At 52.1% G+C, this 24,864-nt stretch overlaps 2 protein-coding genes across 4 annotated transcripts in view; one reads left to right on the top strand and one right to left on the bottom strand.

The window, feature by feature from the left end:
- The first annotated feature begins 8,179 nt into the window (after positions 1-8,179).
- Positions 8,180-14,571, top strand: FOXC1 (forkhead box C1). Of its 3 annotated transcripts, none has more exons than XR_009742675.1 (2): positions 8,180-10,886; positions 14,279-14,571. XR_009742675.1 is itself a non-coding variant. In XM_061449340.1 (2 exons), the coding sequence occupies exon 2, from the start codon at positions 9,056-9,058 to the stop codon at positions 10,721-10,723; it is 1,668 nt and encodes a 555-aa protein (XP_061305324.1). In that variant the 5' UTR covers positions 8,180-8,522; positions 8,600-9,055; the 3' UTR covers positions 10,724-12,467. The 3 variants fall into 3 exon arrangements, 1 of the variants encoding a protein (XP_061305324.1); XR_009742676.1 differs by having other exon boundaries at positions 14,276-14,571; XM_061449340.1 differs by lacking the exon at positions 14,279-14,571 and having other exon boundaries at positions 8,180-8,522; positions 8,600-12,467.
- A 7,735-nt stretch (positions 14,572-22,306) lies between these two features.
- GMDS (GDP-mannose 4,6-dehydratase) overlaps positions 22,307-24,864 on the bottom strand; it is a 423,256-nt gene continuing 420,698 nt past the window's right edge. Inside the window, exons 10-11 of the mRNA XM_061449337.1 lie at positions 23,103-23,171; positions 22,307-22,728 (exon numbers count right to left, since the gene is read on the bottom strand). Of these exons, the coding sequence (XP_061305321.1) occupies positions 22,666-22,728; positions 23,103-23,171 (132 nt within the window). The 3' untranslated portion in view covers positions 22,307-22,665. The remainder of the gene's footprint in view (positions 22,729-23,102; positions 23,172-24,864) is intronic.

Genomic DNA, 24,864 nt, shown 5'->3' with positions numbered 1-24,864 from the left:
ACAGTGTACACATGTTGAACAAAAGGCAGTCTCTAACCTGTTGAGATTACAATCTCAGAAGTCATAGGGGGAAAAAAATAATAATAGACAAACAGGCTCAGCAAATGTTGAAAGCTAGAGGTGTGGTGGAGGTCTTGTGTTCTTTCCCTTATTCAGTGTGTAGATGCCAGAAAAGCCCAGCCTCTGGAGGGAAATTAATGCATGGAGAGACACAAAGCCATTCCCATGTCCCAGGAAGGCCTGTGCACTGCTACCTCCTTTCACAGAGCTCCCTGCTAACCAAAAGAGTTGTTTCAGTTGTGACTGTGCCCATGGTGAATATCAAGGACAGCACAGCTAGATGTAAATCTAATACCCTTCTCTCCTTCTTCACTCAGCACACTTGGCAGGTTCAGCTCAGGGCTTTCAAAAGGACCAGTGCTTGGAAGTCTTGCTGTCTGCATTTTTTTTCCTTCAAAGCCTATGCTGTAGACCTTCCAGCTCATGGCCCGAGTAACAAGGAGAGAAGCGATGGTATAAAAAGCTATGTAACTAGTGCCAAAACTTGTCACCCTGAGTCACTCCATCCAAAACCCATGAGGCTCTGGCCTGATTTGAGACCCATAAAATACAGATAGCAGTGCAGAACTGATAAGGACCTTCCTTTCAAACTTATCCCAGAGCCCAAGACATTATCTGTTGGATCAGCCCCTGTGGGTACTTAGACGCCACTCTGCCTACTTTTTGGAGCCCATTGAGATTTAGGCTGAAAACAGGTGCCAAGATGCTCTGACTCAGGCAGTTGCAGGCATGCCCAGCAGCAGAGCTACCGGTGCCGAGGGAACACGCAAGTAACAGACGGAAGCATCGACCGTGGCTGGGTGCCTTCGCCTTCGAGGTTAGATGGTTGCTCAGTGTGGGGCAAAGGGGCATTGCTGTGACTTCAGGCTAGGCAGTCTGAACTCCGCTTGCATCCTGTTGTGAGTGACAAAGCCCCCCTCTGAAGCTGGCCTTTGTAAACGTCATCCACATTTCTCCCATACTATTCTCTCCACTTAAGTGCACCTAATCAGGAAATCTACCTAATTGGAATATCTCTTTTAAAAATCAGGGATGCTTACTAACAATGACTGCATCTTGATCGGGATGGTAATATCACTTAATTGGGATGCCTTCAGGTATCTTAGTGGTTTGGGTTTTTTATGTCTCAAGCTCAAGCTAGTCTTGTCTGTCTGCTCCTCATAAAACAGCTTTCAGTTCCTCCTTAGTAATGATACAGGCAAACGATGATGTAAGTTGCTTTAACATTTTTTGCTTCTGGCTGTTAGTTGGTGTGGGAGGGGCAAATTACCTGTTTCTGTGGGTGTTCTTGCCACAGGGATGGTTATGGTAGCTTCAGTCTCCATCCCATGTAAACCCTCCCCCTGCCTCCGTGGGCCTACTTGTCATACAGGGAATGCATTGCAGCTCTCCAGAAGGCCTCAGTGTTCAGCGAAATGCTGTTCTCTGCTATCTGGCAAGCCCATCTAAATTGGGGGAAAGCTACTGACCAGCATGTCCTACCATGAGTGTTCTGTTAGTAACTCACTATTTCAGTGTTTGCAGCAGCCACAACTCAAGAGAGCAAAAAGAAAGCTACATATCTGCCTGTCTACTCAACCAACCACACTTATACCTCCCAGTTAGACACATGCAACTATTTTTAAAAGCAGACCTCAGCTAAGAATCTCTGGCTCTATTTAGAGGTTTTTCGGTTAAATAATTAAAAAAAAAAAAGTCATCAAGTGTCTTTTCCTTCTTGTTGCACCATCTTAAAAGACCTGTCTCTGTATTTATCAAGTGAAGCACCCACAAATTGATCACCTAACACTGCATAGGGATTTGCAATCCCTTCTGCTTTTCAAAATAGGGGAACTGACCTTGTTTGGCTTGGCTGATGCCATCCTCACACACAAACCTGAGCTGTGTTGCCATCACAGTTGGCCTGCCCCTTCCTGGGGCAGGATCTAGGGCATGAGCTGCAGTGTGCCAGAGCCACACATCCAACATGCAACATGCTTCGATTGAGCATTCGGGCAAACGAGGTTAATGCCACCTGAACAAAAAACAATGACAGAAAGCTTTGTTTTTACTCGGTCTTTGGAGAACAAAGAAAGGACTCCGTTTGAGGGGGTGCTGAAATACATACTGCCTAAGCTCTTTTCTGCTTCAGTGCAGATTTTCTGTTTCGAATCATGCCTACCAGCCTGGTGACAGACTTGCAGAAATAGTACTGCATGTGGCCTTGTGGCAGCAGGATAAAGAATTGGAAGCTGCAGAAACCACACACTGAGGAACTGAATGATAACTTGTTTTACCTTTAAACAGCACACTGCAGAGTTTTGAGAATAGAGACCTTCCAGAAAGGGGGACCTGCATGGAATCATAGCCCATAGGGCTCCTGCAGCCACAAGTCCCACGTCTTTGTTATACAGGGTGCATTTAAAACTCCATGTTTTGTGTGCATTCCCTGTGTTTTATGGAAAACAACTGATAGATCTTGAAAGTTCTACTTTTTAAACTGTTCTTTCACTTTGTTATTAGACTCTACTTTTTGCAGAGTGAGACATTGTTTTCTGTATGTAACCAACTCTAACGGGTTGCTTCCAGCAGTGCGCAAATAACTGTGCAAAGACAGCATTTGTGGCTTCATAAAAGGGCATATGCAGATACCCAAGTTTTACTGCTTGTATTACCATAGCTCCTAGGAGCCTCAAAGGAGACTGGTTCTTTGGTGCGATTGTACTTAATACCCATAAATGCCTTGTAAAACTCTGAAAACCATGCATGCATTTAGCTGTCCGTATATATTAGCTTGTGTGCCTGCTCATGTGTGTATTAACACACCTCTGTAGACGTACAACTGTGCGAAGGCATCTGCCTCTGAATTTGCCAGTTTTACGAAGCTGTTCTTCGGAGGTCGAACACATCAGTAATTAGACAGCAAGGGGGAGGTTAAAAAACAGAAGTGCTTTTCCTGGAAACCAACACTTTTTCGTTCGCAAGTTTTATTGGCAAACCTGGTAATCGGTAATGACATTCCTTGGCAGAGCGATGGAATTACTGGCCGGGACAGAGCCGGCATCGCCCCGGTGCTCACCCCTAGAAGCAGCAAGCCGTGCTTCACCAAGGCGGCACCGCCTGGCCGCGCCTCTGGCAGCGAAGAGGCGGCGGGACGGATCTGGGTGGGTTTTAACCCCCTTTTCCCCTTCGGGGGAGACCACGGCGGCTCCTTCGGGGAGCAGCCATGCCCAGCGCCTGGGGGAGGCTACGCGCGGCTGAACCCGGGGAGCGCAGAGGAGCAGAGGCGCGGAGCTGGCGGCAGTGGCAAGGGTAGACCGGGAGGGGGCGCCCGCAGCCCGCGCAGAGCCCTGCTGCCTCGCAGGTGGCCGCCCAGCGCGGGTGCGGAGCGGTTCTGTGCGCGACGGCATCGTCGCCCCCTCCCCGGTGGTTGGGGGGAAACGGATTTGTGGCTTCCCTTCCTTGTCTGCTGTCCAGCTCGGGCCCCGGAGGCTTGAGGGCCGGGAGGGGCTTCCTCCCCCAGCGCTGCTCTGCGCAGAGGGCGGGGGTCTTTCAATTCCCTTCCGCCAAGGGCCGTCCGCAGCGAGACAGCGCTCAGTGACAGCCCTCCTCGGGGCTGCGAGCCCTCACGGCCACCCCCTGTCCCGTACCCCCGCCTCTGCCGCACACCCTCCCGAAAAACCTCTCGGCCCTCAAAAACGAGTATGCAACAGGCAGGGAATAATGTATCCAGGGGCTGATCTCTATCTGCTACCTAATGACTTGCCAAGTACTTATCACTTCTCAGACTAGGAACTGTCGCTTCATTCTAATGTAAATAAACCCTTTATACAAATAAGTCTCTCTCTCTCCTCCCGTCTTCTAAGGCAAGAGATGGAGATGGAGCAGGATAGGGCTGCAAAGGTTCACGCTCCCAGCTTCGTTGCTCCGTGTGTGTTTTCATTTATATGAATCCAGAGTATCCAGTGGATTCAGCCCCCCTCCGCCCTCGCTGCCCCTCCCAGAGAAAGGAAGGAAATCAGGGAGGAAAAGGAACACAAAAGGGACAAGGGACCTTGGAAAGTAAAATAAAAAGAAAAAAAAAATCCATGTCTGGCTGTCTTCTTGTCGGTTTAGGAGTGAGTTTTTAACACCCTCAGCCCCCCAGATGTTAGTATTCTACTGTGAGATGCCAAAGCTAGAGGATTTGCCAAATTAAAGGTTTCTTACGCGCTTGCGGGATTTTTCTGTGTGCATGTGTGTGTGATAGTAGTCTACCTGAATAGCAGAAACAACACAAAGTTTCCCATAGCCTGATTTTTTACTTTAATCCTGGTGCCGCGACATCTCTGGGACGCAACCTGCGTCAAGGAGACGAGCCGTAGGAAAGACCGCAGTGATTATCACGGGAAGACGAAACGCGCGGGCTCCGACCTCTTCATGGTCTCGGTCCTCCCTTGTAAATGAAACTCAAAAATCTCTTAATGTGAAATTAAGGCATTTCTCTTGCGAATTAGACGAAGGCTGTGACCGCTGCCGTATTTACTGCAAAGGATAATTTAATTCTCATTCAAGACCTACAGCCTAAAAGATGCCAGAGGGAATGGAGCTCTCATTTTCGTATTAAGTTGTGTTATTTGTGTCTTAAGATAAAAGACGCCCTAGATTGGAAAACTACCTCGGCTTATTTATGGAATTGTTAACCCACGTAAATAAATAACAATCACGCCTGTTGGCTTAACTGAGCGCCACGCAAACAGACCTTGCATTTAGAGCTCGGCTTAATTCTACAGGCTGTGATGGCAGAGGTGCTGGCTGAGAGTACGGGAGGGAGACAGGGAAGGAGGGAGGGCTGTCACCTATGTCCAGTGGCTGTAAACAGAAAGGGGACTTTCGGCACAATAGGTTTTTCTACTAGCGAAGCACAGATTTGATGTGCTCACTTCCCTCCCTGCCCCCCGAAAGGATGTCAGCGGTTTTCTCCTGCGGTGTTGCCCGCTGTTTAAGGAACATGGAAAGCTGCATCCTGAGATGCAAGAGCCGGGCTGGGTGGCTGGTTTCAGAGTTACAGGGACACTGCTGTGATGTTGGAGCCAAAAGAGAGGGAGAGAAGCGAAGCTCTGACTACGTCTAAACATAAACAGCCCGGGGCTGGAAAGCGGTTCACCTCCAGGTCTTTGAGAGGAGTGAAGAGGACAACCCGCAGCGAATTGTGTGGGTCCACCTGGGCTTTGCCCAGGTCAAATGGTAGCCCCTGCGCCTACCGCTCAGATGTCATCTTTCTTTCTGACATCTCTGTAAATAAGGTTGCAAATGACCACACAGGCGAAGCCTCGGAGGGTTTCAAGAAAAGCGCGGCTTCCCCGGACCGGCGCTGCCGCCGAGGCTCCCACTCCGCAGCCAGCGCCCCTCGCCCGGCCTCGGGCCGTGGCCGGTGCCCGGGGGTCCGCAGTGAAGGGGTGGGGGGCCACGGTGGCCGCGGCTGCCGCCGTCCTTCTCCGTTCCGGCGGCAGACCCGAGCGAGTCAACTCAAGGCGGCTCTCTCTTTCGGAGGCCGGGCTCAGGAAAGGGGCAAAGGCGAGGAGGAACGGCGGCTTCGTCGGGCCACCGGGCGGGTGACACCCCAGCGCTGAGGGCCCTTTCTGGGTGGTATCCAAAAACACCGAGGGGGAGAACTTGACCTTCCCGCCCCTCTGAACCCGTTGTTTCCCCCCACCACGTACACACGCAAACCCCAGATCACTCTGTGAACCTTCACAATGGTGACTTTTGTGCCTCGACGAGAGAAACCAGGGTCCTGCTGGTTTGAGGTATGTAACTCAACACACGTTGGTTGCGTCAGTTCGCAATTACAGCATCAGAGTGGCTATTACAAAATATATTAGATGCAGAACACAGCGGATTAATGCCCCCCTTCCTCCCCCTTCACTGTGCTGAAACTTCTCTGTGTGGCTCCAGCCTCTGCCCGAGAAACAGCTTCGCTGTTGTCCAGATTAAATGAAAAAGTCGGTAAAGGCTTCGCGTCCCAGAGCGAGCAGGCAGCCCACGGGAACTAGTTTTTACTGCAGGTAACACCGTGGGAAAACCGGATGACCTGGGCTACATGGAAACGTGCTAAAATGCCCCCTTTCTTTTACATTTTCCTCCCTTCTTTTCAGCAAAGCAAGAAAGAGGTTTTTGAAAATATAAGGTGTTGGAATTGACATCTAGTCCAGTGCTTGCACATTGATTAATTCTGCCTTGGTGGGGGAAAGGGAAAAACGTGTAATTAGGCAGGAGCAGGTGAAAGATTCCAGACGATGAAATACAACGGGCTAAACGGGATAATGTATTCACCATTAAAGGATTGACATTTATTACCAAAAAGAGACCAGTTATGTTTGGATATGAAAAGGAGCAGATATTAGGCTATATAAATTACCTCCTTCGCATTACTCGCATCTCATTTAAAATACTTTTTTTTTTTTTTAATAAACCACGGATTGGTGTTGTAGAGCAAAAGCCGTACCTGCTAAAATATCACCAAGCAAAAGATGCGCCTTTAACACGTTCCAGTGACACGATCCCCAAAGTCATCGATCACAGTAAAAAGTGTGGAAAGGGAGTTTGAAATCAATGAAGCAAAAAGGGGTTTTTGACATATTTGTAGTGTCACAAGATCAGGGTGGGCAATTCATTTCACAAACACACACACGTCTTTCCCGTACAAATTCCATCCCTTAAAATAGTTCTTTTCAACCGGGATGTTATTAACGCTAATGGAGTTTCAGAGGTATCAGCTACGAAATGAATGAGGAACACTGGGTTGTATTTTGGATATCTGAACTATTGGTCAAATACACTGCTGTGCAAATGTGTATCCCAATCCTTCCGTGTTTAAAGTATGAAAAAAAAATCTTCTTTCTTAAAATATAACAGCAAATTTGAAGGAAAAAAAATTAAAATAAATAACCAAACCCTCACTCTCTGCTACCTTTGAGCTCCCGTTAAAGCATAATTCTGATTACAGCTCAAACATTTTTCCAGATGTTTAGGTAAAGGCAACAGCAATGCAAATAAATTCTTCATAGCAGAACCAGCCGGTTTAAAAAACATTCATTTAATTGGACTTTTTTCCTTCCTTTTTTTTTTTCTTTTGACACACCTGACATATCACGGAGTCCACTGTGAGGCAGATTAATAGAAGTATTTGCCCTCTCCATCTCAAATAAACAAATAAATTAATAAAGCGAGTACCCGCTTTTCCTTATCACATCCTACCAGGTCTAGTAGAGACTACCTGAAGGAGCGAGCTAAAGACCCCGCGCAAAGGACCGCACACGCGTTGACAAACTGCGGGGGCAGCGGCCGCCCGTTTTGCAGGCGCAGGGTGGGGGGAAGCTCTCGCTGTGGTTTATTAATAAAAAGGAGCTTTGGAGGACTCGTCAAAACCTTGTCAACCAGAGGAATGTAATCTCTTCAGAGGCGTTTGGGCAGGCAGGCAGCTGGCTGCAGGCAGGCTGGTGCTGCTGGGGCAGGGGCATCCCACCCCGCAAGCACACACACACACATACACATACATATTCCCTGGTCCGGGAAGGCGAGGCCCGAGCCGGCACATCGGCGTGGAGCCTTCCCGCCGACACCGGCGACAGCCGGGAGAGGAGGGAAGGGGACGGAAAAGGAAGAAAGGAGAGAGCCCGGCCGGAGAAAACAGACCAAAGATGGGGGGAAAGAGAACAAACCTAAGTAAAAAGTGCGCGAGAAACACGAGTGGCAGAGCGCGGCGTGGGCGCGTGGGTGGTAAGAGCTCCGGGAGAGCATATACATGCATGTATATAGGTACGAACTTGTGTGTGTGCATATATATAAATATATATATGCACATGTAGATACAGACAGATACACACACACTGGCGCAGGCATGCATATCGTGCGTGTGCCCGGGACGCGTGTGCAAGGGTGACCGCGCGCGTAAGGACACGAGTGGGCGGGCGGGCACGGGGCTGTACGACTTGCGCGGGTCTGCGCGCACAATACGCGGGCACCCTCCGCTCAAGGCGCCCGCGTGTGCCGGCGAGCGTGTGTGGCCGGTCCCCGAGAGCTGCAACTCCCAGGGCTGCGGCGGGGAACTTTTTTCCCCTCCTTCTTTTTCACTCTTTTTATTTTTTTCTCGCTCGCTCCTCTTTTTTTTTCCCTCCTCATTCAGAGCCCCGGGTGTCTCCCGGCCCTCATTGGCCGCCCGGCTCGGTGGGGCGGAGCTGTGCCGCCTGCAAAAGGAGGAAAAGAAAAAAAAAAGGAGGAAAAAAAAATTAAAAAAAAAAAGGAGACCGAGAGAGGAGAGGGAGGGAAAAAAAAAGGGGAGAAAACTGTAAGTGCGTAAAAAAGTTCTCGCCGTGGTGACGGATGCTCAAAAGTTCAGGAGTTTTTCCGATGCTTCCCAAAGCAGCCTGCGACTGAAAAAGAGACTGAAAAAAAGCGAGAGGGAGAGAGAGAGGGAGACTTTGCACTGGGAGACCGGGAAGGTGGATTTTTTTCTTCTTCTGCTCGCTTAAAAAAAGCCAACAAAACATATCCCTCTACTTTTGTCCCTCCTTTGCAGACAACTTGTTGCAGATCCCCGTGGAACAAGGAACTGGGAGCGTGGGAGCCTCTTTGCAAAGGTTTTATTTTCTTAATACTCTTTCTGCGTTTGGAAGTTGCTTTCTTCGCTGCGATTACTTTTTTTTTTTTTAATCCGATTTCTTTTAAAAAACATTTTTTCCCCTTTTTCCTCCCCCCCCCCTCCTTTTTCCCCCCTTTTTTTTGACTTTTTTCCCCCCGCCGCGCGGAGTGCGGGAGCTTGCCGGTGGGCTTTCCCGGGCGAAGAAGAGGAGACTTTCGGCGCTGCCGTCGTTATTCTTCCTCCCTTTTTCCGCGCTCCGCCGGGGGGGTGGGGGGGGTGGGGGTTGCCCGGCCGCCCGGTCCAGCTCGGTCCGCGGAGCGGCGGAGGGGTGGAGGGGGAAGGGACGCGCTGTTTGGTCCGGCGGGGAGGGTGGGGGAAAACTGACGGGAGGACATGCAGGCTCGCTACTCCGTGTCCAGCCCCAACTCCCTGGGAGTGGTGCCGTACCTCGGCGGAGAGCAGAGTTACTACCGCGCCGCCGCAGCGGCGGCCGGCGGGGGCTACACGGCCATGCCGGCCCCGATGAGCATGTACTCCCACCCGGCCCACGAGCAGTACCCGGCCGGCATGGCCCGCGCCTACGGGCCGTACACGCCTCCGCCGCAGCCCAAGGATATGGTGAAGCCGCCCTACAGCTACATCGCCCTCATCACCATGGCCATCCAGAACGCTCCCGATAAGAAGATCACCTTGAACGGGATCTACCAGTTCATCATGGAGCGGTTCCCTTTCTACCGGGACAACAAGCAGGGCTGGCAGAACAGCATCCGCCACAACCTCTCCCTCAATGAGTGCTTCGTCAAGGTGCCCCGAGACGACAAGAAGCCCGGTAAGGGCAGCTACTGGACCCTCGACCCCGACTCCTACAACATGTTCGAGAACGGCAGCTTCCTTCGCCGTCGCCGCCGTTTCAAGAAGAAGGACGCCGTCAAGGACAAGGAGGAGAAGGACCGCCTGCACCTCAAGGACCATGCCCCGCCGCGCCCGCCGCCGCCCGCCGCCGAGCCCGAGGGCGGCCCCGCCGGAGGCAGCGCCGCGCCGCCGCCGCCGCCGCCCGTCCGCATCCAGGACATCAAGACGGAGAACGGTACGGCCTCGCCGCCGCAGGCCGTGTCCCCCCCCGGCGCCGCGCCGCCGCTCGGCGCCGTGCCCAAGATCGAGAGCCCCGACAGCAGCAGCAGCCTCTCCAGCGGCGGCAGCCCTCGCAGCACCCTCCCTTCTAGCCGCTCCCTCAGCCTGGAGGCCCCCGAGCCGCCGCCGCCGCCGCCTCCGCCGCCCCACCACCACGGCCCGGGCTTCAGCGTGGACAACATCATGACCTCACTACGGGGCTCGCCGCAGGCCTCCTCTGAGCTGGGCGCCGGCCTCCTGGCCCCCGCCGCAGCCGCCCCACGCACCGGCATCCCGCCCGCCCTCTCCCTCGGCGGCTACTCTCCGGGCCACAGCTCAGTCTACGGCTCGCCCTGCGGCCAGGCTGCCGCCGGCGCCGCCACCGGCACCTACCACTGCAACATGCAGGCCATGAGCCTCTACGCGGCGGCGGGAGCCTCCGACCGACCCGGCCACCTGCCCGCCTCCGCCGCCAGCCCAGCCGAGGACCCGCTGCCCGATTACGCTATGCCCACGGGCGGCGGTGGCGGCGGCGGGGCGGGGGGCAGCGGCGGTGGCGGGGCGCTGGGGCACGGCGGGCTGGGCGGCGCGGCGGGCGGCCACCAGGAGGGGCACCACCCGCACCCGCACCAGGGCCGCCTGGCCTCCTGGTACCTCAACCAGGCGGCGGCGGCGGCGGCGGCAGCGGCGGCGGCGGCGGGGGAGCTGGGCCCGCTGGCGGGCGCGGCGGGCTACGCGGGGCCGCAGCAGGGCTTCGCCGCCGCCCCGCGGGAGGTCTTCGAGGCGCCGCGGCTGGGCCTCAGCGCCTCGCCGGGCGGCGGCGGCGGCGGTGGGGCTGGGGGCGGCGGCGGCGGGGCGGGGAGCGGCGGCAGCTGTCAAATGGCCTTCCCGGGCAGCCAGCCGCTCTACCGCACCTCCGGGGCCTTCGTCTACGACTGCGGCAAGTTCTGAGCGGGCGCCACCGCGGGAAGACCGCGTGGATAGCGCGCAGCACCGCGCCGCCGGGCCCCACCGCGCCCGCAGAGGGAAGCGGGAGCACGAGAAAAGGTTTTGTACAGAGACAGCCCCAAAGCATGTCTTGGTTTGTTAAAGGACAGTGTTACTCCAATAACACGTAAGTTTTGTTTTGTTTTGTTTTTTAAATTGCTTTGAGAAGTACTTTTTTCCCGCCCTCCTTCCCCTTCTCCACCTATTACGGTATTGCCATGCCCCGTGTTTAAAAGGGGGCGAAAAGTCCAGCGTAGAGTACCATCTTCTTCCCCCCCCCCCTTCCTCTTCTACAAGGACTTGTTTTAAAATGTAAATTGCGACATAGTAATTTATTTTTAATTTGTAGTTGGATGTTGCGGACCAAACGCCAGAAAGTGTTTCCCCCTCCCATGAAAAGTGACTTTAAAATTGACTGAAACGCTGATTTTTTTTTTCACTATATATGAAAAGGGAAACTGTATTAATCTTATTCTATCAATATTTTTCCTTTTTTTTTTTTGTTGAAAATATTCTGAAGGTATTGCATTGTTTGTTTATTAATAAATTACCATTCAGTTGGAATGATCCTTTACACGTCTGTATATTTTAATAATTTCATTTAGACACAGGCAGGGACAGAAAGAGAGGGAAAAGGGATTTTATAACTAACTTTGTCGCTGGAACAGCTCGTTCCCCTCCGCACAAATTCCAAAGACCATTTAGGAACTGCCAGGTCGAAAAATCCCTTTTCAGTCTCTTCTGCAATATGTTCCACTTAGTCAGCTCGCCTTATCCGCTAGGAAAAAAAGACTTTCCCATGGCAGCTCTGAGTTGGCAAATAAACAAACACGTTTTCTTAGCAATTAATGGGCAAGACCTGGAAACATTTGACCATGCACAGTAGTATGACAACATTACGGCTTTTTAAATAATATGCCTGTGTAAGGCTAGATGAAGCGGTAACTCCGAGGTAGAAGTACACGCACTAGATTCCTGACCTTGTGTAACTGTGTATATATCGAGCTATCGATCTCTGTGTGTGTATTTCAAATGTATTTATATGTAAGATTTACATATGTTATCTATATTTAAAGAAGGATTACATATTTATTTATAGCTACGTATAGGCGTTGCATATGTTTCTGAACTCCACAGTGTCTAGTAGATGCCAGGTACTCTGTAGTACGTATATTCTTAAATGCAATGTAAGTGTATAAATCACTGCTTCGTAGAATCGATAGCAATGCGCACAGTCACATCCGTGAAGACGCTTCTCTAATAGATGTTTTTTAAGAAGTATTTTATTTCAGGGAAGGAACCTGCTTATACAGTTTACCCTCACACCATTATAGCTCTGCTTTACTCCTGTCCTATACGGACTTTACTGGTCTGTTGGAAGTGTCCTGATTGCTGGAGCTGAATTTATTTTTGAAAGAGGTTGTGTGGGAGAATTTTTCGTATTTCTTGTGCAGCTTTGTTTGTTCGTTTTGCCTTTTATTATTATTATTTTGGTCTCAATCCCTCACTCCTTTTTTTTTCTGAAATCGGGGGGAAAAAGGAAAATATTACCAGGGTAGCAGATGAGTGCTGCACAGACTGACGTCTTGTCAGATCAAGAATCTCACCTCCTGGACAATTTGCAATTAAGAACCTACGGGCAATGGGGATCACCTTCCCCCTTTGTAAATAACCACCAAAATGCAATAAATTCATTGACTTGAAAGAACCTGCCTTGTCAGTCAGACTTGGGAAGAAGATTATTTTACATATATTTAAGGCCTAAAGTTTGCTTTCAAGATAATACAGTTTCCTATCAGTATCTCTTATCTAAAAGCAACACTTAGCGGTAATTGCTGTTGCATTGTTAAGTGTTACACTGTAAATAAATACGAAGGTATTTACAGTTAAACCTTATTACCTCGCTTTTGAGCTACTCTTCCCCTCCAAAGCAATAATCTAATATTCAGAAAACACTTTCAGCAGATCGAGTGAAATGGAGGGGTGTGGGAAGTTATTTTATTATGTTGGCTTAAAATATCCTTATTTCAGTATCGCACAGACTTTGCTCTTTTGCGCTAGTACCTCTATTAAGATTACCGGCCTTATTTATATTTATTTGTTTGCTAAGTTGGGTGAGGGGAACTCAAACGCTATCATCTGGTTACGGTGAAGCTGAAGTGAAGGACGACCGGAGCTGGTCGCCTTCGCTCCGGGGGCACGCTTTGATCGCTGCTCCCAGTTTCTCACCAGTAAAGGGAAATACAGTGTCACCTATTCCCGTTCGGGCTCACCTTCTGTTCCAACCGTCCATCGCCCGGCACTGGGTGGGCCGGGCTGGCAGCTGCCACCTCCCCTCTGTTTGAGGCCGGGACTACCGGGCCCGGGGCCCGGCGCGGCTCTCTCCACCAACCTTCTTCGCTCCCCGTCCTCAGGAAGGGGGGGGGGGGGGGGACGGCGGCGGCTCCTTCGGCCCCTGGCTCTGCCAGCGAGGTGCCTGCTAAGTGCTAACGCCATTCCTGCCTCCTCTTCGCCCGGTATTTAAAGTACAAACTAAAACGAGAGGGATTGCATGTGTTATCTGCCTATTATTTTTCGTTGCGATGAGGCGCCGGCTTTCCTGTCTTTAGGTTTTTCTCAGAAAATCAGAGGGAAAGCAGTTGTTCACTACCTCAGCTTGTTTAATCACTCATTGCATTGGCAGTGGTGCTGCTCGCTTAGGGGACTTGGAGGGGCTATGTGGAGCTCCAACAAGTGCTCTGGGTAATTATTGCTGATGTCCCGGCCGCATCGGAGCTGCCCGCTGCCCTCCGCAGTCCCGGCACGGAGGGGCGGCCGCGTAATTTGCACTCCCTGTGGCCCTGGCTGCAAAAGGGGCACCCAGCTGGAGGGGGCTCGCAGCCAAGGAAAGGGCAAACGGAAATGCCCCGTTCTGCCGCAGGTAGGTCGTGGCGGGATCTTCTGCCTCCGGAGGAGAACCCTTTCCTGAAGTGACGTGCGTGGTGGTGGCTTAGGTCACCTCCCGGTTCTCAGTGCGACGGGCTGGCTCACCACAGCGCGTGCTTGGGTTTTAAATAAATTACTGTATTATTACAAACTTTTTTCTCCCCATCCACACAGAAATTGTTCATAACGAAAACAAGCTTAGCGGTGCTAAGGGTCCCCCCGGTAGTCAGTGAATCGTGCGGGCTTGGCAGCGAAAGGCGGTCTGGTGAGCGCGGCGCTCAGGGCAATGCCGCGGGGTCCCTGCGCGGCGCTGCGTCGAGGGGGCTGGGGCCGGGCCCCGGCCTCCGGCATAAAGCTTTGCTGCTGCTGAAGGTGGGGGGAAAGGCCTGGCGGGCCCCGGGCTACGGCAGAACACCGGGGCGGGTGCGGAGCGGGGCATCTGCCTGAGGGCAGCGCTCCTATGTGTAAGGCACGAACTGCGGACATCGGGGTCCAGCGCCGGGCACGGTCCCTTGTCCCCTTTGCGCTTCCCTCCCCTTAAGAGCAGGAGGCAAATTCGAGTGTCTGTTCTGACCTGTGATTGTCTCCCAGCAGAACTGGGCCTGCCCCGAACGCCAAAGGAGACGCGGTCCGACCCTGCGCGGAGCCGGTGGGCGCAGGACGTGGCCCCGCAGCAGCTGGAAGGTGCCTCCATCAGGCCACGGCGTCTTTGGTGGCAGCCCCTACAGCGAGCGGGGACGCCTGGCCCCAGCCTGGCCTGCGGAGCAGCCCAGTAGGTGCCAGGTTAGCACGGTGCTTTGTATTGTGTTTTTAGCTCAAGCTGATTTCCCACCCCAACCCCCAAACTATTGCTTTGCTTTTCGTCTAGGAAAAAAACCAAACAAAACCACATCACTTTATAAAATATAATTCAGGGTCAGTTCCATTTAGCTGGTTCTGGTGGTTTCTTGTGTTTGCTGATCTCTCAAACTAAGGAAAACGTGAATAGTAGTACCCTCCTAAGTTTCCTCCTCAAAATTTATTAAAGCAATTACAGTTGATATTATGTTATGCAAAGGTCATAACCAAAAATAGCAGAAGTGCATGCAAATAGTTGAAGAGTTCATAGGTTAAACCCCATTCCCTACCTCCACAGGCCAGGTCTGATAGGGAACGTGGTGGGGCTGTGTGGTGCACGGAGACATTATGGGAATGTTACGATATTGGCGCTTTACAAAATTTGGGGCTCTTTCTGAAAGCCACGAAGTTCGGGAGCTTCGAAGTTAACACGGGAATATTTTCATAGTCGGGCTTAATTTTGTAACGCTACTGGTAACCCTGGGGTTACACCTATTGACCAGCCGGCTGTGCTGCGGCGGCACGCTCACCTCCCCAAAAAGTACGCTGCTAGAGCAGGGCGAGCTTAAAGCTCCGCTTTGCACTCGAGGAGAAGGGGGAGGCTTTCCTTGCGCGGTGCGGGTGAGCCGCAATTTGGGTATGCCAAGGCCGGTGCGGGATATTGCGCCGCACAGCAAGGAGAGTCTGCGCACGGCCGGGGGCTGAGCCCCCCTGGGCTCCCACGTGGAGGTGAGCGTAAGGTAACAATGCGCACTCTGTATTATATCGTCTTGATTGCGCAGGCAAAAGCGTGCAGCGCCGATGCACGCACGTGGCTCGTCCAGGAGCGCTGCGGCTCCTAGAAACGCTCCCCCATCCTTTTCCCGAAATCACCCATTTCAACAGCAACCGCTAATTGCACATTAGCTTTCAATTAATTTCGCTTGTAAAGTAATTCAACCCCCTCGCCGTGGTCACTGCGCATTTCCCCGGTTCCCAGTGCTGGGGCCGGGCACGTTGGCTAAATGCTTCCACCATTTTAAGGTCCGCGAGTGTTTTTTGGGGCAGAGTGGGTATGAGGAGTGCGGCGGTGGGCGCCGTCGGGGGTGGGCTTCCACTGTGCGGAAGCGCAGGTGGCACGCCCAGGCGCGCAGCCGGGGCAGCGCGGAGGTCGCGCACAGGTTTACACGGCGAGCTGCGCAAGAGCTGCGCTACCTCTAAATAGCGGCCCTAAAGTATGGGAGCTGCTGGGTACTCCCCAGGGATGTACACGGGTTTCGATCCGGCGGCATCGCGCACACGAGCTCGCGGGCTCGGAAGGTGCCACTTAAGCTTCCCGCGTGAGGTGTTTTTTCCATTTTTTTCCTTTTTTTTTTTCTTTCATATTCTCATTCTGCCTCTCCTCCCTGGCGGCTTGTCTGTGTGGTGAATCCGCCCCGAAGGTGGTGGCGGTGCCGCGGTAAGCGTAGCTCTCCTGGTTTAATTACGCTGGGGCTCATAAAGCCATTCGCTTCTTTCCAAAGTAATAAACAAACGTCGCGTTAGGTCAAGATTGATGGTGCCCATGCAATAAAAACGGGCCAGGTCAGGAAGGAATAAAATTCAATCAGAGCTTGCGGAATCATTTTTCAGGAGACAGAAAGACAGAAAAGGGAGACTGGGGTCAAGGGAGACGATGTCGCCATTCACAGCACACCAGCCGGGAGGGAGGAGGGCGAGGGTTAATGAGCGATTGTTTTTTATCAAGCGGAGCCTAATTGAACGAAACAATAGCCTCACCGGCGGAGTGGGGGCAGGCTCTGCGGGTCCGCGACGGGCACCGGAGACCCCTCGGCAGCAATGCTGCATGTACTCCCCCTTAAAACTTTACACACGCACCTGTGGCCAGCAGGCTGGTCCACTTCTATCTAGTCCGGGGGCTGGCCGTGCAGACAGAGGTAGCAAACGGGACGGTGCTTTAGGGAGAAGAGTGGGACCCCCTCATTTCGCAAGAAGGGGTCCTAAAAAGCCTGCTTGAGGGACGCTAAAGGCCAGCTCCGACTCTCTCGAGGGTCGCTCCTCCTGATCCATGCAGCAGTAGGGATCCTCGGTGTCACTTGCAGCTAACTAACGACTCTTCCCTTGTTTAGTTCGGTGGGAACGCTGCTGGCGTCCGAAAATCTGGGAAGCGGCCACGGAGGTGGTATTTGCCGGGTACCCGGCGGGGGGGTGGCCGCGTCCGGACGAATGGGACCGTCGGGGTGCCGCGGTGTGAGGGGAGACGGTGGCGCAGCCCCGCGGGAAGCCCCTGCTGTCCCAGGGGCTCGTTTTCGTCCCAGCCCGGCCTCGGCTCTGTGCTGCGCGGACTGGGGAGGCAACAGTCAAAGGCTCCCTCCCTCCCTTGGGCCGGCAGGCTGCTCAGGGGGAATTCTCTCGCCCTCTGAGCAAACGCATCTTATACACGCAACAGCGACCTTTTAGGCCGTAACTTGCGCCTTACTTTGTATGCGTGTTTAATAGCAAAATAAGAGCAATATTAAAAAGAACTGGGGTGGTGGCGGAGGTGGCCCGAGCTGTCGGTGAGAGCTCACAAGGTCTCCGGCTGAGTGGGAATTGGGTGGTCGGCAATTCCTTTTTTTTTTTTTGCCCCCTAAATAAACACAGCTTGAGACGACTTGGGTGGGCAGAAGGGAACAATTTGTGAGCCAAAGAGCAAGTAAGCTGGGCAGGCAGCCGGCCCGCGACTTACCTGCTGGAGACTTTCACCTGACCTTTAGGTGTCAGGGGGCTTGGGTGTGTAGTGCCTTACCCCGCTTTCGGGTCAGCTGCTTTAGGCTGCGTTCAGGAGAATTAAAACAACAATACCCCCCCCCCTCCCAAACTGGAATCCCCCCTCCTTTCCACCCCCCATCACCTCTGGGGAGAATGCAGGAAAACCAACACATTTAGAATCATTAACTCTTAAAATAGCTGAATTTCCTCCAGTAGGAAAAAAATTACACTCATGAGTTCAGGATATTTATATAGTATATGAATCGATGAATAAACAGGTTATATCGCTACAGCACTTGTCCCTCGGAAGGCAAGCACTCGGTTTAGAAAAAAACACCATAGCTGTTGCCCTCCCCCCCACCCCCCGTTCCTGGAATTTATTTACTTGCCAGAACATTTAAGCAGCCGAGTATATTTTTTAACTTAAATATTTGAAATAAGGAAAAAGGAGACTGTTTTCCGTTAAATGATAATGTTAAAGCACTGATAATATCGTCCAAAGCAGAAGAGAATTGTTTAAACAATGTCGGTGCTTGCAGGATTGCCCACTATAAATACATTCACACTGCCTTTTTGATGCAAGTTTCTACTGCAGCTCTTTTCCGTGTGAGTGTATAGCTATGTATGTTCCCGCTCCGACTGTGTGAAACAGGCCTGCAGCTGCAGGCCAGCGGAAGGCCGTGTCACTTTGTCAAGCCCCTTCACCCTGGGACGAGGGTACAGGGGTGCCCAGTTGCGCGGTGCTCACACACGTCGCTTCTGCCAGCTAGAAGCTGCTCGCTGCTTTCCCTTACCTCTTCTAATTTCGCCTCTGAAGGATGGGATAGATTGAAAACCAAATAACGAATTGCATAAATATTACGGCTCTCTCTCGATGCCATTTCCCGCCCCCCAAGCGCTCTGCCGGGGAGGGGTGGGGGGGGGGAACGAGGACGGAGCGCGGAATGAACCGGTGCGAGTTCATTAGTAAATCAAAGGTTGCAATTAGCGTCTGCTGCTGCGAACCGATCTCTCTCCCGCCCGCCTCCCCTAGCCCCCATCACAAAATAATTGCAAAGTATCTGTTGATGTTTTTCTTCCACCCGTCAAAACGTTGGAGCTCTGCCTGCTCCAGCGCTGCTTTCTGGGTTTGTTGTGTCTGGAGACAATGCTCCGCCAGTGAACGATCAGAGGTGAAGGGGGGTCACTAGGGGAGGCAGGGAGCGCGGCTCTGCGAGCCGGCTAGGGGCTCCCCTTCGTCTCCCACCCCTGCAAACCTGTCGCCCACAGGCAACGGGGGGCGGCAACCCCTGGTTCCCTTCTCCCCGCTCTGCCCCGGGGCAGCCCTGTGCCTTCCCGGCCGGGCCGGGAGAGGGAAGAGGATGTGGCCCTCATGTCCGCTCGGGGGGACGCGGCTGCTTTATGTGCAAGGGGCCGAGAAGGGGGAAGGCAGGGGACTCCTCCGGACCCCAAACTTACACCTAAGTTTAATTTTTCTACATACATTTACAGCAGTCTGTGGGTCTCCGTGCTCCATCAGCTGCCCGCAGAGCATTTCCTTCTCCACCCACCCCGACATGTGCGTGCACGAGTAGCGGGTCTTTACGCCCCTCAGCCTCCCCTTTGCTTTCACCCTTCGGGCTGACACTGCAGGCAGGAGGTGTGTATTTTTAGATGGCGCTGGCGGTTTTACTCCGTGACCCCGAGGAAACCCCTGTCGCTTTGTCTCGCTGGCCTTCAGCGGCGGGGCCGGGCAGGAGGGTTCCGCCGTCTGCGGGCCCTGGGGGAGAGTCGACCCGCTCCTTCTATCCCCCGGTCCTCTGAAAGAGTTAGTGAGGGCTTGCGCTCCCGTGGGGTGACCCCACCGCAGGCCTCCTCTGTTTGATCCCTGAGGGGATTCTGCAGCCCGCGAGTGGCCGATGGTCCCAAGAGCCCCTGAAAAAGGCCTCAGGAGTGAAATTTTTTTTTTTTTTTTTTTTACCGGCTTTGGTGGCAGTTCGACTTTCGGCAAGACAAGCTCCGGAGGAAGGGCAGAGGCCCGCACGGCGTAGGGGAGGGGACGGGTTACGGTGCGAGGTGCGGGGAGCGAGCCCTGCCTCAGCTGCTTGTAACTGCTGCCGCTGCGGAGAGGGAGCTGCAGGCAGCGCCCAGGCCGGGCGAGCCAACTTTCCCTAGGGAGCCCCGGCCCTCCGCAACCCGTGGGGCAGGAGCCGGGCCCGCTCTTCTCTCCCTGTCCGCCTAAACCCCCTTCTCCCCACGGGGTGCACGCACGGGGAGCCCCCGCCACCCAGCTGCCTGGACACTGCCTTTACTATCCCGCTTTTCCGCGTAGTAGCGGCGCAGGGTAACCCTCTTCGCTTCTCTGGCTGTCCGGGCGGCCCCTGGCCGAGACAAAGGCCTTTCCCCGCCGTTGCTGCCGCTCCACAGCCTGCAAAGTCGGACAGCAAAAGCAAAATCCACCGGGCTTTTTACTGTTGGAGCTGCCCTTTTAAATTAGGGAAGCTGCAATGACCCCAGAGAGATGAGACGGGCAGAGAAGGGGGTGCATCTTTCCGAACCTACACGCACAAAACGGTTGACATACAGGTGAAACGAATGAACGGATGTACAGTTAAATAGTCTGCAACTGGTGTATTAGCTGCAGATACCGATATCATCTATGTAAATATCATTATTGTTACTGTTTTCGAGAAGTGATCCCACGGTCATTGGAAAGAGCAGTGCTTTCGAAAGAATTAAAAATCGCAAAATCGGACAGGAAGGTGGTAGTAAGGAAACCGAAAAGCAGTTCACACCTCTGCCAGACTGTAAAAAGCAAAAAGCAGCGGGGCAGTGCTGGGACGCACAACAGCAGTGTAAATAGTAATAAAAATTTGTTGTAAATAATAATTTAAAAAAAAGCAAAAATATATCTGGCTCAAAGTCATCGCGGAGGGACCGCTTGCTCTATAACCAAATTTTGCCTTCCCAGCCCTTTCCCCACACACTCGCCAATGCAGAGGCCGAAAACGGAGAATAAAAATGCATCTCTTGAATGAGCCGCAGTTAGAGGCTAAAGCAAAAATAAAACCTGTGAGCTCGAAGAACTGGCAGCTTATATAAAGGTTCCCAGCCCTCTGCAGAGATGTGTGAACTAATATTCAGATGTACCAGCAAGCCTCCCAAGTGTATCACTGGAAGCAAGAAATAGTTCCCAGCGATATAAAAATACCTTGTCATAAAAACGCTTTAATACCTTTTTTTTCTAAACAATTTTATTTTGATTACGTGCGCCACCAAGGATACTGCCGCCTGGGACCACTTGGAAAGGGGACAGCCTTCGGTGAAACTGGGGAGGCAGAGCTCGCCCTCTCTCCTCCGCCTACCACCGTGCCCCGGAACGGGGGAACCCCTCGGTCGTTGGGCTGCGCGGCAGCAGCCCGCCGGGCACAGCCACAGCATGAACACTGCAGGCAGAACAGATAATGTAAAGGACACGGGGAGGAGGGGTCATTGGTATTCTACCCTTCAGGAGAAACAAAAAAGGACGCAGGAGCGGAGTCGTACCCATTCGGGGGGGTAAAAGCACCTCCGGCGGCTTTGTGTAAATATACCCACGCGGGGCGGTGTCCACGCCGGGAGTGAATAGCAGTGTGTGCTTGCCCCGGCCCCGCGGCGAGACCTGGGCCTCCCCATGGTCCGCGACTTACTCGGCGTGTAGGGAGCCCCGACGCGCCGTGGAGACCATAGGTGGGGGTGGAGATCCTCACACGCGTGAGGCGCTGCTTGGAGCGAGTGCAAGTGGGACACCTCTACCTCTCCGCTGCTCCTGCTCTTCTGCACCCCGCGGGGGTGCGGGCTCCGTGCACCTGTGGGAAAGGATCCCAAGCAGAGGCCAGGCTCCCTCGTTTCCCTTTCCCCGTGTCCTGCGGTGGCCGTTCCAAGTTCTCGCTCCCGCGGGGACAGCCCCCAAGGAAGCTGCCCGTTCGCCTGCCCGGGCCAGCACCGCTCTGCACAACGTCCGCGCTCTGCGCAACATTTCCGCCTCTGCCTCTGGCAAATTCCGCCTTTCGGGCCACCGCAGAAGTGGCCTTCGCTTCCTGCCGGCAGCCTGGGTTCTCACAGGGGGATCCTCAGCCTCGTCCTGTCCCCCCTGCACAACTGCCATCACGAAACCGCTCCCGGCTCTGCACTCAGATCCCCACATCCCATCGCCTCCCTTCTAACAAGGATGCCCCTTCCCCCAGAGTCCAAAAGCAAGAGGTGTGCTCAGAGAAGGTGTATCATCTCCCGTGTATCTACCTGCTATATACCTTGCCCTTTGCTGATTTCGAGGCATAAAGCTAAAATGATGGGATTAATTGGTGGGTGGAAGACCCTAAACCAGCGGGAAATGTATGGGCTCGGCGACCTCTGGATAACCCAGGTACCTTGGCATGAAAAGTGCGAAAATATTTACTCACCTTGAAGCTTGGGTTGTTGTGTTTTTTTTTTTTTTGTTTTTGTTTTTGTTTTTTTTAAGCCTTTTTATTTATTTGGTTTTAATTCCTCAAGTCATCTTTTGAGATGATTCAAGCTCCCTTCCGAAGACTAATTATAGTAAGCAGGAAGAGGATGGAAGGGTAATGGGTTGATTCTGGGGGGCAGAACCCAAAACACCCTAAATCCCCAGGTCAAGAAGGTGCTGGACAAAAAGGCTTTCTGTGACTCATGCACACTCTGAAATGAAGATCTGAAAAGTGCTTACAAGCCCCCTCTGACTGGTTTGAAAGCAATTCCAGCAATTAGGAATTAATTCGGCATGGTCAAGAGGCGATTTCACTGCGAATTACATCAAGTTATCCAAACTTTTACAGAGTTCAAGTGGTGGAAATGGGCCGCTGGGGTGGAGGTAGGGCTGCAGTAAAGAAAAACAAGGAGTGTTCAGGAAAGGCAGAAGAGGGGAAGCCATGGAGCAAGGGCTGGAGGCATGGCGAGCCCATGCTAGCGCCAGAGGTTGGCTTCTGTTGTTGCTGGAAGAGAGGGGAGGTTGCAGGCTGGAGAGCAGAGGATGCTTTTGTTTTTCAAATAGAATAAAGTACTAAAAATTCACTGGCAGTCCTAGCTAATTGATGAGTTTTAATTAAAAAAGGAAATCAGTAGGCTTGTTGGCTGATCAGTACTTCATGTGCAGTATCGGTCAGGGGTGACCTTTCCCCAGTTACTGGCAAAAGCCAGAGTTAGCCCAGGCAGGGCTGACCCTGGGATGATCTGTGGGGCGAGAGGCACAGGGAGTGTGTGGAGGGTGGAGTGGGGAATAAAACTGGGCTTTCCTGCACAGGCAGGCCAGCAGTAAAACCATCACAGGGAGGGGCGGATGGCTGGCCACCCACCCTGGTGGCTTATGGTGGTGCTGGTTGTGAGGTGCACCTCTGGTATGGGTCACCCCTGTGATGCCTGTTGGGCCCAGCCAGGGATCAGGCATTGGGGTTGTTCCTCATGAGCTCCACATCGGCATCCACCATCTCCCTCACCAGCTCCTGCAAAGAGGAAAAGAGGCAGATGAGTGCTCCAGCACGGGGGATGAACAGCAGGAATGCCCTGGAACAGAATGAGACCCTCTTGACCCCCTGCAGCAGGACAAGGAGGGGCTGAGGGTTTGCTGGGCTCTTCCTATAGCAGCTCTGGCCCCAGTGTGTGGGTCGGTATCCTGCTATGCGCTGGGGGTGGCCATTGCTGCTGTCATGGCTGCTGTCTTCAAAGCAAGAACCTGGGCATGGTCACTGAAATGGGATTCCTCAGTGTGCCTGAGTCGCCCTGCACAGAGGTCCCCCCTCCCTTCCCTTCCACATGGATTACTTTTAGAAGACACCAACATCTGGCAGGTGCAAAGCATGCCAGAAAGGCCACTCACATCAAACGTGACTCTCGGCTTCCAGTTCAGCTTTTGTCTGGCTTTGGTACAGTCCCCTTGCAGAAAATCCTGCGGAAAAGAAGAAACAGGCTCTGTGAGAAGCATACACCTTCCCCATCTCAGTGGCTTCCCCATTGCCCATGCTTTCCCTGTGAGCCGAGCACAGCCGGGACCACCACTGGACTCTTCTGAGAACAAAACATTTCTCTGTAAGATGCCATTTTAGTGGAAGCTCATATGCCTATGAATCACCAGGAGGCAGCATCCTTTCACCAGGCTGTTTCAGACCAAAAGAGTTATTCTTTGTTTTTGTGTGCGCTTGGGGTTTGAACTCCAGCCTTATGGCAGTATAATGGTGAACATTTTATAAGTTGTCATATGTCTTAGTCATGCCACTGAATGAGCTGTTTCAAATTCTTTCCCCCCCATTTGTTTAAATAATGTAAATCACAGAGCAAACATGGCAAGTAGTCTCTTTCAAATAAAAACGTGATCACAGACAGATGATGCTGAAAGTCTGTTACGAATATGGGTAACCATATGCAACAGTAGTAAACATCCAGCTTTTGAATGCCTACATCCTTTTCCTAGAGTATATTTGAGCATCCATATGCTCAACAACTCATAAATGAAGTTATCTTCCATCACAGAAACCAAGACTTTGGTCATATTCACCCTACTGTTCAAGTATTTTAAAAGCGCTACCACATCAAAACAATCCCACAGCCAGTCATCAAAAATAACGAACAAAATAAATTAAAAAAAGAAAAAAACCCTTCTTTGACTGCATTCTAATTGAATGAAAAAAATGACTGTGTCTTCCTTTAAAGTTCAAATAATGTATTTAAATAGTTAGCTTTTTTCCAACTGTATGTGTTGATTTAATAAAACATCATCTCACAAGCTTTGTTTCTGTGTATCAGTAAATACTAAAATTACATTTGTCTAGGTTTAAAGAAAGCCAAACAAACCCAACTTTTTCACTGAACAACAAGGCTAAGACTGAATTCTGTTCTTGCATTTGACTTTATGGTGGTAACAGAGCAGGCTTTCCAGAAAAATGCATGGACTTGTTTCTCCCTCTCCCTCTCTCTGGCCAGCGGTGGAGCCAACGAGCATTTTCTGGCTGTAGTTTTTTAGCCATCTTGCTGCACAGTACATTTTTCAGATGCTATCTTTTGGGCATCTGTAGTTCAGGTCATGTTAACTTGCAAAATCACCTCATCCTGTGCAGTAAAATGTAGGAAATTCTTCATAATTGTGCTCCAGAAAGCTAGACAGCTTGCTTCCAGGAGCAGAGGATATACACCAAAGGAAATACTGCACTGCAGAAGGGGATGTAGAACAAACACGTCTGCCGAGACTATTCCAGGCAGCATTTTTTACTAGTTCAGTCTTCAGGCTAAAAACATGTTAGCCTGCCTTCAGAAAAGAGTAAACAGATGGATCAGAACAAAATGATACGAAAATAAAAAATGCTGTGATTTCCTTAAATTAGACTAAATTATTTCCTACTGCAGCCCTGTAATGGGTTTTTAGAAACTGCAGCAGATAGTTGAGGCCAAGTCATGCAAAACCGCATCAACTTGAGGGATCCCCCGGAGGGTCGTGTGAATATGGATTGCAAAATCTGGTTTGAAATGGGAAAGACGCCCACTAACTTTGATAAAACTTGGATCAGACCCTAATGTGCTCATGGAGGTATGCCTTTTATCTGGAGTTTGGTTTAATTTACATTATATACGTGTGCATATGTCTGGAA

The sequence above is a fragment of the Pezoporus flaviventris genome, unplaced genomic scaffold (genome assembly GCF_033815535.1).
Source record: "Pezoporus flaviventris isolate CSIRO_AGI_PZ_B2104156 unplaced genomic scaffold, CSIRO_AGI_Pfla_v1 ptg000007l, whole genome shotgun sequence".
Taxonomy (NCBI): Eukaryota; Metazoa; Chordata; class Aves; order Psittaciformes; family Psittacidae; genus Pezoporus; species Pezoporus flaviventris.
This window is presented reverse-complemented; position numbering and strand designations above follow the sequence as displayed.

Bases quoted from the DNA above. Each gene is read 5' to 3' on its own strand.
- FOXC1 (XM_061449340.1), top strand. From the start codon at position 9,056: ATGCAGGCTCGCTACTCCGTGTCCAGCCCCAACTCCCTGGGAGTGGTG.